The following is a 12,365-nucleotide window of genomic DNA, read 5'->3' on the forward strand; positions in this document are numbered from 1 at the left end:
GGCCGAAGGGCCTGTTCCTGGCTGCAAATTTTCTTTGTTCTATGTCAAAGATTCCACGTAAAAGGCACCATACTCTGAAGTTTACTGGAAACCTCTGGAAAAAGCCTGTAATCAGTTTCCAAATACATAAGTCAGAAGGTTTTCCTTTGCCACTGACAGCAAAATCCAGGCAAGTGTTACACCCTTCAACTCAGTACTGTATAACTATTATTAAACATTACAGTCTTTTGCAAGGATGCTTGCAAATTAATTCCTTCCTCTTAGAGATAAAATGCTGAGAGGAACATATAGTCTGAGTTCCTCTTTCTCCTTACCTGCTATTAACAACTTTTCACAGTTAGTCTTTTGTGATGCATGTTTGCACTGCAGTATTAGAGCCAGTGATTCACTCGCTCCTATTCCAGAATTAAGCAGCAGGCTATACCTGTTTTTATCTAGCAGTCTGGATCAGAAATACTGATCATTTTTTAATAAGTTCTTACGAATCCACATGAATGTTTAGTATCAAACTCTGGTTGATAGAGTGAAATGCAATGCTAACAAAGCTGTGAAAATACTTATCAGAACCCACCCAACCATACGTCATAACCAAACATTAAATCCGTTTTTTGCAAGAGGTGTGATTTAATTTGAAGATGTTCTCCTAATGGTTATAGTCTTTATTAGTAGGATGCATTACTGGATTAAAGATTGTAATGTTAAATTTACAAATAATCAGCATTCATTTATTTTCATTGTGGCTAATAAAGCAAAATGTAAGGCACATGTGAATAATTCAAGTGTTAACAGCTTTTCAGCTCAAGTTATATTAATGATTGCTTTTAATGATTCAAGCTGACTAACTTAATTTGAACAATGTTCAAAAATGTGTCGGTCACATTTCTCAGAAATTAAAGTTGTTGTACAAAACCACGTCATACCCATCATATGAAATTGGTATTTAGTTTATGGGTGCTCTTTCTAAAAAGAAATGCATACCAAGTCTGTACCATAACTGGACAGGCCGATTGAAATTATGCTTTAAAAAATAAAGTTGGTAAACAATCAAGCATAAGATGTATTCAATTGTATTCTCACCATGTGCATACCCAAATGGCTATGCACAGCACAGTCTTTTGGTTTCCCTTTTGATTTTAAAATGAAACTGAAATTTACTGTTCATGGTATGTGCTTAATGCTAGCTTTTAACATTTTTATGATCATATTTTAAGCTTAGTGTGTCTGTGGGCATCTGAGAATAGTTCCTGCCAGGGTCAAACAGCTTATATATGCTCGCTACCTATGCTTACACATGCTCACTACTTAAGCTGACATATGATAAATGATCACTTGGATGAAGTGTCAGAAAGATACAAGGTCCTATAGAATTGTACTTCACCAGATGAGAGTAGTTAAAAAGAATAAATGGCATGGTAGAAAACATAGTCAGTGATTTTCACTATATCTGCTCAAAATATCAATGCTGATATCTGCAGCAGACAATCTGTAATGTGTTTATTTCTAATATAATTATATTTGTCTAATATTTCAACTATTAAATGTATTTACTATCAACACTCAAAGCAAATTAGAGCACAAATGTTAAAAATTGAGAAAACAATTTTGGAGTCAGGAGTGCAGTGTTCATCATTGTTAGCAAAAGTTATTGTGAACAATGAACAAAACATGACTGCAGAGGCATCTCAGCATGGTATCTCTGAATGGCCATCTCTTGCAGAAAAATAATCAGCCAACAGGTTCAAAACACATATACTGCAGCTGTTAATTAATCTGTGGTAGCAACTCATACACATAATAACACTTCAACAAAGACAAGCAGTTAGCTTATTTACTGGAGCAGTTCCTTGGTATGCACATCCAGCTTTGAGCTGTAAACATATAACACACTTCTAACAGACTTTTTAAATCCAAAAGGTGCAAACATTCAACTGACAAAAACAAGGGAAATTTCAGGAACGGGAGCCTTGCAGAGGTAATTATCATTAACCAGAGTCAGCCATGTGCATCAGCTCGTGGCAGCATACACTGACGAGCGCAGCCACACACAACAATTCTGGCTGATTCTACTGAACGCACAGCAGACAGACAGACAGACACAGTGCTGTACTTACAATCATCTGCCATTATCAGAGAGCAGAATAATCAAAGAAAATGATAATCAGACCAGCATATTACTATTCTTGGTTTAACGCAAATTTCAAATCTGTTGATTTTACAACCTTGTTAATGAAAACACCAAAGCCATTTGGTTAATTTTTTAAAAAACACAGACCAAAATTTGAAGGTTCTAATGATTTTAAAAAACTGTAATATGTTGACAATAAAAATCATTAAGCATTTGAAAGATTTTTAAAAGAAGCTCTTGCCCTTTCAGACAAGTATCATTTAATTAAAAAATGGATTTACAAGAAGTTCATATTTTGCATCAGTGCTCAAACTGCACTCTTTGAACAAAATTGCACTTAATGACAAAGGTCTTCATGAATGTTAACTACGTGGTAGCTAAGCAATTAGTATTAAAATGTTTCCCTCTTTTTGCAAGGATGATAGATTTAATTACTATAAAACAGAAGCAAATCCTTACTACTATTAGAGTATCTAGTGGAAATTAATTTAAATCAGCAACGTTTTCCCCACACTTTTCCTGCATTCGACTGATGGAACTAAGTTGAAGAAAGAAAGACTTTATAAAAGCCAAACTTGAGTGAAATAGTCAGTTGTCGCTCTACTGTGATCATACTTACAGCATTGGTGAATAAAAGGGAATGCTTACAATAATTCAAACAGTATGCACTTTTTAAATGTGTACATTGACCAATGCACCAATTCAGCTCATCCATTAGAAAATATCTGGGCAAGGAACCCAATTCAACATGGTGACTTATCATTCTGTATACATTTTTACAACAATTGGAGATTATGAATAATATGTAGAATCATTTAAAATTATCATGATCGATCACTTGATTATTCTACGGACATGATACTTCAACCCAATATTTTTCCGACTGTGCTACATTACTTTGCTGAGAGAAAGTGAGGACTGCAGATGCTGGAGAGTCAGAGTCGAGAGTGTGGCGTTGGAAAAGCACAGCAGGTCAAGCAGCATCCAAGGAGGAAGAGAGTCAATACTTTTAGTATAAGCCCCTCATCAGGAATTTGGTTGGGGGGAGGGAGTGCTGAGAGATAAATAATTATTTATTTTTCAGCCCCTGTCCCCCCCACATTCCTGATGAAGGGCTTATGAAGGGCTTCCCCCTCCTCGAATTCTGCCTGACCTGCTGTGCTTTTCCAGCACCACACTTTTCGATTCTAATTTGCTGTGCAGATTCCCTAAACTAGAAATATTAATTTAAATTCACAACCTGCGACTCACCGTTTGATCCGTTAAAGGTGGTAAGACAATAGTTTTCTCCATTGTGTTCATTACAATCCTCCATAATTCTTTTAAGACACGTTTCAACACCGTTTTCTCACAGATCTTTGCGAAGAGTGTCAAACTGGGAGAGGAAGAAAGTTTACACAAATTATTCAGATTAGTAATTGCTACAATTTGCAATCATTTAGAACCTTCATATTAAAATGTTACGTAACACTTCAAAGAGGCATGTTCTAAGGTGTGTCTTAATGCTGGAAAGAGACTCAAAAAAAACAGGTTTTTAAGAACATTCCAGAGCTAAAGGCTTTTGTCATTTGAAATCATGGCAGCCAATAGTGCAGTAAAGTAAATTAATATTACATAGGAGGCCAGAAATGAAGGAGTGCAGACATCTTGCAGGGTTATGGAGCTGGAGGTGGTTGTCGGCAAAGAGGTGAGAATGAAGGAATCTGAACACAGAAACAAATTTTAAATTTAAGGCAATGCCAGACTCAAAGGTTATGCAAATCAGTGAACAAACAGGTGATATTTGAACAAGGCTCAGTGCTTGTTGGGAAACAGGCAGCAGAGCTTTGGATGAGCTAAAATTTATTGAAGATTAAAAGTAGGCAGCCAACCTAAAGAATAGGTAACACAGTAGATGATGGGCTGAAGGTCACATGAAATATTTAGGAGCTAGAAGTAGGTAATCTTGGTAATAGAGGGATATGAAATCAGATTGGCTTTGCATCTATAACAGTAGCTTTCTGAAAGAAATGGGGCAGCACAGTGGCTCAATGGTCAGCATTGCTGCCTCACAGCGCCTGGGACCCAGGTTCAATTCCACCCCAGGTAGCTGTGTGTGGAGTCTGCATATTCTCCTTGTGTCTGTGTGGGTTTCCTCCAGGTGCTCTGGTTTCCTCCCACAGTCCAAAAATGTGCAGGTTAGGTGGACTGTTCACGCTAAATTGCCCATAGAGTGCTGGCTAGGTGGATTTGCCATGGGAAATACAGGGATAGAGTAGTGGGGGTAGATCTGAGTGGGATGCTTCAGAGAGTCAGTGTGGACTCGATGGGCCAAATGATCTGCTTCCACACTGTTGGGATTCTATGAAGCTGTTTTGGCCTTATTCCTATAGAAATAAAAATTTAGTTAAATAACTGCTTTCAGAAACTCAGCATATCTAAAGCATTTTATAGACAGTTAAATTATTTTGAAGTTGTTACTGCTATAATGTTGCAAATGGGGCAAGTGATTTGCATGCAGTAAGACATAGGTCAGCAATGAGAACACGGTCTTTTTATAAGGTTGACTAAAGGATAATGATTACAGGTCAGGCAGCATCCAAGGAACAGGAGAATCGACGTTTCGGGCATAAGCCCTTCTTCAGGCTTATGCCCAAAATGTTGATTCTCCTGTTCCTTGGATGCTGCCTGACCTACTGCGCTTTTCCAGCAACACATTTTCAGCTCTGATCTCCAGCATCTGCAGTCCTCACTTTTTCCCTAAAGGATAACGATTGGCTAGAGCATGATGCTGCTTTTTAAAATAGTGCAATGGGGTCTTTATGTCCACCAGAGGGGCCAGATTTGAATTTAGCTCTTCCAAAAGTGCAGTATTCCTTCAGTGCTGTATTGGACTATTAACCTAGATTTTGTACTCAAATCATTTGAGGGGGATTTGAACCCTCAAATCTCTAATTCATAAGAGACAACACTATCCACTGAGCTGAAAACAATGAATGCTGAAGATCACGGCGGGTGAGACAGCAAAGTAATGTTTCGAGTCTAGATAACTCTTCATCAGAGCTTGTTGCTATTCACTGAGCTATGGCCGACACTTCATAGATTATGTTCCTGGCGCATGTACAAGCAGATACTTATGAGATTTAAATATTTCTGAAATCTTTATTTTTCTGATGTCACTACATCAAGTCTTATTCATATCGTGGTACTAAAATCTTGCCCTGTACAGTTACAAAATTTTAACTAGAGTCAAGATAAAACCTAGCTTTTTTAAAAATCATTTTATAATAGTAAAGGAGCAATGAAGTTTATATTAAACTTGGGTAACTTGTTTTGGTAATTTCAAAGCAAAAGGTTAGATATTATGACATGGTGAGACATTTTTCATCTACAATAACTGAATTAGGGGGTAATTTTGACCTTTGTTAATACTGCAAATTAGCCTGACCCCTGCTATACACCTTCCCTAATTTTCTGTTTCTACTGACTACAAGGTGTCAAATTGAGTCTTTCGCATATGTAATACAACTCAATCCTGTCAAAGACTCAAGTAATGAGCTCAACAAATCTTCTGAATTAAAGATGTAGAAAACTCTGACTAACTTGCTATCCAGCAGGTCCATGAGTGGTTGGAGAACATTATCAGCATCCTGAGCCACACTGTTACAAGCGCTGGCAGGGACATTTCCTGTGCCTTTCACCTGGCTCAGAATATCTCCCATCTGTTTCACACATTCCTCAATGTGAGGCTGAAAACTGAAAAGTATCAAAAAAAATCAAGCATAACATTATAAATAAAGCATGCTTTAAAACAAGCCAGGATAAATACCAAAAACACAAGATTAGATTCTGGTATCTTTTGTGCTCAATCTTTAATCTTATTTGCAATGGTTAATGTTCAAATAAATCAATGAAAATAAACACAATTTTAATAATTTTAATTAAACTCACTAAGTATTTCTTATACTAATGAAATTGTTATTAACTCCCTGGACTTATTGCTTATTGGATAACACTTTAACATTTTAAAGTTTTTATAAATTTTTTATAAAATAAAACTAAAAACAGAAAATTGTGGATGCTGGAAATCTGAAAACAAACAAAGTACTGTGGAACTCAATCAGTCTGGCAGCATCTATAGAGAGAGAAACCGAGTTAACGTTTCAAATCCAAAGACCCTTTATCATTATGCTAGTTATAAAAATGATTTCTCAAAGTGTTAATACCAGAATCGTTATCTCTGTTTCAGGTATTGTCTGGCGCTAGTACAATATTTTGTTACACCACCACAGTCATCAGAACAGCAGTCTAACAAACTCCATTATGAGTCATTTGTTGGTACAAAGTTTGAATTTAGCTCAGAAGACCCATTTTGTCAAAGCTTTTCATTTTGCACTCATCAGAAAATTTGCAAGAAATACCAACAAGAAGGTGGTTTGACTAGTTGGTAAATGGATTCTGAATGATAAAGCCACTGCCATGCAGGATGTGCCAGTTAGATGATGATTGACTGTTAAATGCTGGGTTTTGTTCAAATCAGTCAGGTTGACTCTGATTGATCAAGGCACTGACCTGTGAAATGGATCAGAGAATTGCTGTCACCTGTTTTGTTGAGTTGAAACAGTTGCAACATGCAGGCATGTTCTTTCTGTTGCAAAGAACACAGCCCTACATAAACCTAGTTTTCTAATCAACCTGTACAGAGATGTTATTACACACCTCTGAAGCAGGTGGGACTTGAAAACAGACCGACTGATCCAGGGACAGGGATACTACCACTGCACCACAAGGAGTCCATACCCTGCATATTAATAGTTGTTGTATCTAATACACACAGGTGTGTTCATTGTAAGCTTGACTGATGATCTTAAATTGGTTATTATCATAAACAGATTGGGTAAGGTCCATTTGTAAACAGTAAAAGGTATATAGATCATAGATCATCGTGATGTACAGCACGGAAACAGACCCTTCGGTCCAACTCGTCCATGCTGACCAGATATCCCAATTTCATCCAGTCCCATCTGCCAGCACCAGGCCCATTTCCCTCCAAACCCTTCCTAATCATATACCCATCCAGAAGCCTTTTAAATGTTGCAGTTGTACCAGCCTCCACCACTTCCTCTGGCAGCTCATTCCATACGTGCACCACCCTCTGCGTGGAAAAAGTTGCTCCTTAGGTCTCTTTTATATCTTTCCCCTCTCACCTTAAATCTATGCCTTCTAGTTCTAGACTTCCCCACCCTTGGGAAAATACATTGTTTATTTATCCTATCCATGCCCTTCATGATTTTATAAGACACTATAAGGTCACTCCTCCGCCTCTGATGCTCTAGGGAAGACAGCTCCAGTCTATTCAACCTCTCCCTATAGCTCAGATCCTCCAATCCTGGCAACATCTTTGTAAACCTTTTCTGAACTCTTTCAAGTTTCACAACATCCTTCCAAAAGGAAGGACACCAGAATTGTACGCAATATTCCAAAAGTGGCCTAACCAATGTCCTGTAGAGCTGCAAAATGACCCCCCAACTCCTATACTCCATACTCTGACCAATAAAGGAAAGCATACCAAACGCTGCCTTCACTATTCTATCTACTTGCGACTTTACTTTCAAGGAGCTATGAACCTGCACTCCAAGGTCTCTTTGTTCAGCAACACTCCCCAGGACCTTAGCATTAACTGTATTAGTCCTGTTAAGATTTGCTTTCCCAAAATGCAGCACCTCGCATTGGTCTGAATTAAACTCCATCTGCCACTTTTCAGCCCATTGGCCCATCGGGTCAAGATCCATAGTAATCTGAGGTAACCTTCTTCGCTGTCCACTACACCTCCAATTTTGGTGTCATCTGCAAACTTACTAACTGTATCTCCTATGTTCATATCCAAATCTTTTATATAAAGGATGAAAAGTAGTGGACCAAGTAATGATCCTTGTGGCACTCCACTGCTCACAGACCTCCATTCTGAAAAACAACCCTCCACTACCACCCTCTTCTAGCTTTGAGCCAGTTCTGTATCCAAATGCCTAGTTCTCCCTGTATTCCATGAGATCTAACCTTGCTAACCAATCTCCCATGGGGAACTTTGTAGAACGCCTTATTGAAGTCCATATCATTCACATCCACTGTTCTGCCCTCATTAATTCTCTTTGTTACTTCTTCATAAAACTGAATCAAGAGTGTGAGACATGATTTCTCATGCACAAAGCCATGTTGACTATCACTAATCTGACCTTGCCTTTTCAAATATGTGTAAATCTTGTCCCTCAGGATTCCCTGCAACAACATGCCCACCACTGATGTCAGGCTCACTGGTCTATAGTACCCTGGCCTGTCCTTACCACCTTTCTTAAACAGTGGCACCACGTTAGCCAACTCAGTCTTCTGGTACATCACATGTAGCTATCGATGATACAAATATCTCAGCAAGGGGCCCAACAATCACTTCCTTAGCTTCCCAAAGAGTTCTAGGGCTAATGCCCGAAACGTCGATTCTCCTGTTCCCTAGATGCTGCCTGACCTGCTTCTCCAGCAACACATTTCCATCTCTACACCTGATCAGGTCCTGGGGATTTATCCACTTTTATGCATTTCAAGACATCCAGCACTTCCTCCTCTGTAATATGGACATTTTTCAAAATGTCACCAACTATTTCCCTACATTCTATATCTTCCATGTCCTTTTCCACAGTAAACACTGATGCAAAATACTCGTTTAGTATCTCCCCCAACTCCTGCGGCTCCCCAAAAAGGCCACCTTGTTGATCTTTGAGGGATCCTGTTCTCTCCCTAGTTACCCTTTTGTCCTTCATGTATTTGTAAAAACCCTTTGGATTCTCCTTAACTCTATTTGCCAAAGCTATCTCATGTGCCCTTTTTGCCCGCCTGATTTTCTTAAGTATACTTTTCTAAGTATGCTCTTCTAAGTATTCCCTCGATCCCTCTTGTCTATACCTGACATATGCTTCCTTCTTTTTCTTAAACAAACCCTCAATTTCTTTAGTCATCCAGCATTCCTTACATCTACCAGCCTTTCCTTTCACCCTAACAGGAATACATTATCTCTGGACTCTTGTTATTTCTGAAGGCTTCCCATTTTTCAGCTGTCCTTTTACCTGTGAACATCTGCCCCCAATCAGCTTTTGTAAGTTCTTGCCTAATACCATCAAAATTAGCCTTCATCCAGTTTAGAACTTCAACTTTTAGATTCAGTCTGTCCTTTCCATCACTATTTTAAAACTAATAGAATTATGGTCGCTGGCCCCAAAATAGTTCCCCACTGACATCTCATAAGGCACTGCCCAGCCTTATTTCCCAAGAGTAGTTCAGGTTTTACACCTTCTCTCGTAGGTATATCCACACATTGAATCAGAAATTTTTCTTGTACACACTTTACAAATTCCTCTCCATCTAACCCCTTAACACTATGGCAGTCCCAGTCTATGTTTGGAAAGTTAAAAGCCCCTACCATAACCACTGAAATCTGCTTACAAATTTGTTTCTCAATTTCCCACTGACTATTAGGGGGTCTATAATACAATCCAATAAGGAGATCATCCCTTTTTTATTTCTCCATTCCATCCAAATATCTTCCCTGGATGTCTTTCTGGGAATATCCTCCTTAAGTACAGCTATAATGCTATCCTTTATCAAATACGCCATTCCCCCTCCTCTCTAGCAAATCTCCCTGCCAGTATATTTGTCCCCTTCTATTTCAGGTGCAATCCACCCTTCTTGCACAGGTCACTTCTACTATTTAATACAACCCACCAGTCTCAGACTAGCACATACATATCTCGCATCACATTGTCATTGAAATTCATGTATCACATTCATCATTTGAATGACGGGTGCCTTCTGCCTGTGCTTGGAAAACTCGAAAAGAGTGCACACAATTACGTGTGATTCTGCAATTGGACAACATTTGTTAAATAATCCTGACTGTCCTAGGAAATGTACTCAAAGATGTTCAGGTTACATGGATTAGCCATGTCAGGGATGTGTTGGCTAGGTGGATTAACTATGGTAAATGCAGGGTTATGGGAATAGGGTGGGGAGCTAGGTCTGTGTAGGCTGTACTTCAGAGGACTAGAGGGCAGACTCAATAGGCCAAAAAGCCTCTTTCCACATTGTGGGGATTCTATAATTTATGCTGACACCTAATTTAAGATAGTCAATTAGCCTCTCAGTGTGGTGCAGTTGCATGCACTGGAAAGTATATATATTGATATACAGTGTTGTTTTCTTTGCAGCCACAGTAAGAAAATGTATACAGTATGCTCTTTTTAACTTTAACAGGGGACAACCATTCTCCAATCTTTTTTCTCATGACAATGCCTGGAGGCAACCTGATTTCAACAAAGCTTGCAAATTAGTCCTTGTCCAGCTGGTACATTCTCCATGACAACAACTCTATGGATCCAAGCCCACTTGTAACCAATCAACACTTTCCTCTCATTCTTTTATACCTTGGTATTTCTTGCACATTTTTCTGATACATGCAATACCAAAATGTACATTTGCTTCAAAACTGAAAGTTTCATACCAAACTTAGTTGTTTAGAAAATCCATTTCATAGAAGCTCATAATTCATTTAATTTCAGATGTATCTTAAACATTAAAAACATGTTGAAATTCATACCTTAGTGCAAACACCCTGCTGAGATCATCTAGTACATTATTCAGTTTTATTTGCAGCTCTTTTAAGATGTCACTGGCTTCAGCATTCAACTGAAAATACAAACAGGTATTTTTAACTATAGAAACTGTAGTCATTCAGAAAGACACTAGACAAGCTGAATATAGCAGATGGAAAAATAAATATGATTTTTAAAAAATATTGAGGACCAGAAGCAAGCAATACAATGTTCTATCCTTCTCATATGCTCATATCCTTTTTATAATTGCACAACTGAACAGCACATCAACATAGTTTCAGAACTTCTCATTGATAAGTACTGTCCTGGAGTTTGTATAAACCCAATGTACAATTTATCTTTCTGAACAGAAAGGGAATCACGACACACATCAATGATTCTCTCAAATTACAGAATAGTGCCATACTACAGAATTTTTAAAAAGTTCATCACAAATAATTACAACTCTTGACAGATGTGAGCATTCCACTTCCGATCTAATGGCTGTGCATGACCATGAACAGTGATGCTTTTTCAGCACAAGTTAACGATAAAAAGAAGGTAGCATTTACTTTTTACGTAACAAAGTAGCACCTAAACCTGAAAGCTTTCTTATAGTTTTCTGTCTATTTCTACAGGTTCTTTTAATATTCACTTTGGGATGTGGACATCACGGGCTGCACAGCATTTATTGCCCATCCCTAGTTGCCCTTGAGAAGGTGGTGGTGAACTGTGTTCTTGAACTGCGATAGTTCATGTGCTGTGGGTACACCCACAATGCCTTTAGGAAGGGAATTCCAGGAGTTTGACCCAGTGACAGTGAAGGAACAACAATGCACTTCCAACTCAGGATACTGGGTGGCTTGGAGGGGAACTTGCATGTGGTGGTATTCCCATATATCTGCTTCACTTGTCCTTCGAGATTGAAGTGGTCTTGGGTTTGCAAGGTGTCATCTGAGGTTCGTTGGTGAATTTCTGCAGTGCATTTTGTAGATAGTACACCACACTGCTACGGAGCATTGGTGGTGAAGGGAATGGATTCTTGTGGATGAGATGCCATGCTAGGGCAACTTAGAACACTTTTCATTGTATTTTTCTTGTAAAAATACATATGACAATAAATTCTAAAAGCTGAAAAGTTTCTGCAGTGTTGTTGGAACTACATTCATCCAAGCAAATGGGGAGTATTCCATCACACTGCAGACTTGTGCCTTATAGATGGTGGGCAGCTTTTGGGGAGTTAGGAGGTGAGTTACTCACCACAGCATTCCTAGCCACTGATGTGTTCTTGTAGACACCTGTATTTGTATGGTGAGTTCAGTTGTGTTTCTGGTCAATGGTCACACCCAGGATGTTGATATTGACGGCGGGGTTTAGTGATTGTAACACCATTGAATGTCAAGGGATGGTGATTAGATTGTGTCTTATTGGATATTGTCATTGCCTGGCAGTTGTGTGGCGTGAATGTTACTTGCCACTTGTCAGCTCAAGCCTGGATATTATCCAGGACTCGTAGCATTTGAAACGAACTGCTTCAGTATCCTAGGAGACACAAATGGTGCTGAACAATGTATAATTGTGTAAAACCTCTCCACTTCTGACCTTTTGAAGGAAGGAAGGTCATT

General features: G+C 38.7%; 1 protein-coding gene across 9 annotated transcripts in view; it reads right to left on the reverse strand.

Annotated features, from left to right (window-relative positions):
* The window catches only part of LOC122565310 (protein unc-13 homolog A), a 431,554-nt gene that overhangs the window by 52,476 nt on the left and 366,713 nt on the right, over window positions 1–12,365 (reverse strand). For all 9 annotated transcript variants that reach the window (XM_087976053.1, XM_087976052.1, XM_087976055.1 and 6 more), the window contains 3 exons: window positions 10,746–10,834; window positions 5,708–5,860; window positions 3,377–3,500 (listed from right to left, as the gene is read on the reverse strand). In XM_087976053.1, the coding sequence (XP_087832179.1) occupies window positions 3,377–3,500; window positions 5,708–5,860; window positions 10,746–10,834 (366 nt within the window). The remainder of the gene's footprint in view (window positions 1–3,376; window positions 3,501–5,707; window positions 5,861–10,745; window positions 10,835–12,365) is intronic.

Source organism: Chiloscyllium plagiosum, unplaced genomic scaffold (assembly GCF_037043375.1).
Source record: "Chiloscyllium plagiosum isolate Xiang-an unplaced genomic scaffold, Cpla_swu_hap1 HiC_scaffold_28, whole genome shotgun sequence".
Classification (NCBI taxonomy): Eukaryota; Metazoa; Chordata; class Chondrichthyes; order Orectolobiformes; family Hemiscylliidae; genus Chiloscyllium; species Chiloscyllium plagiosum.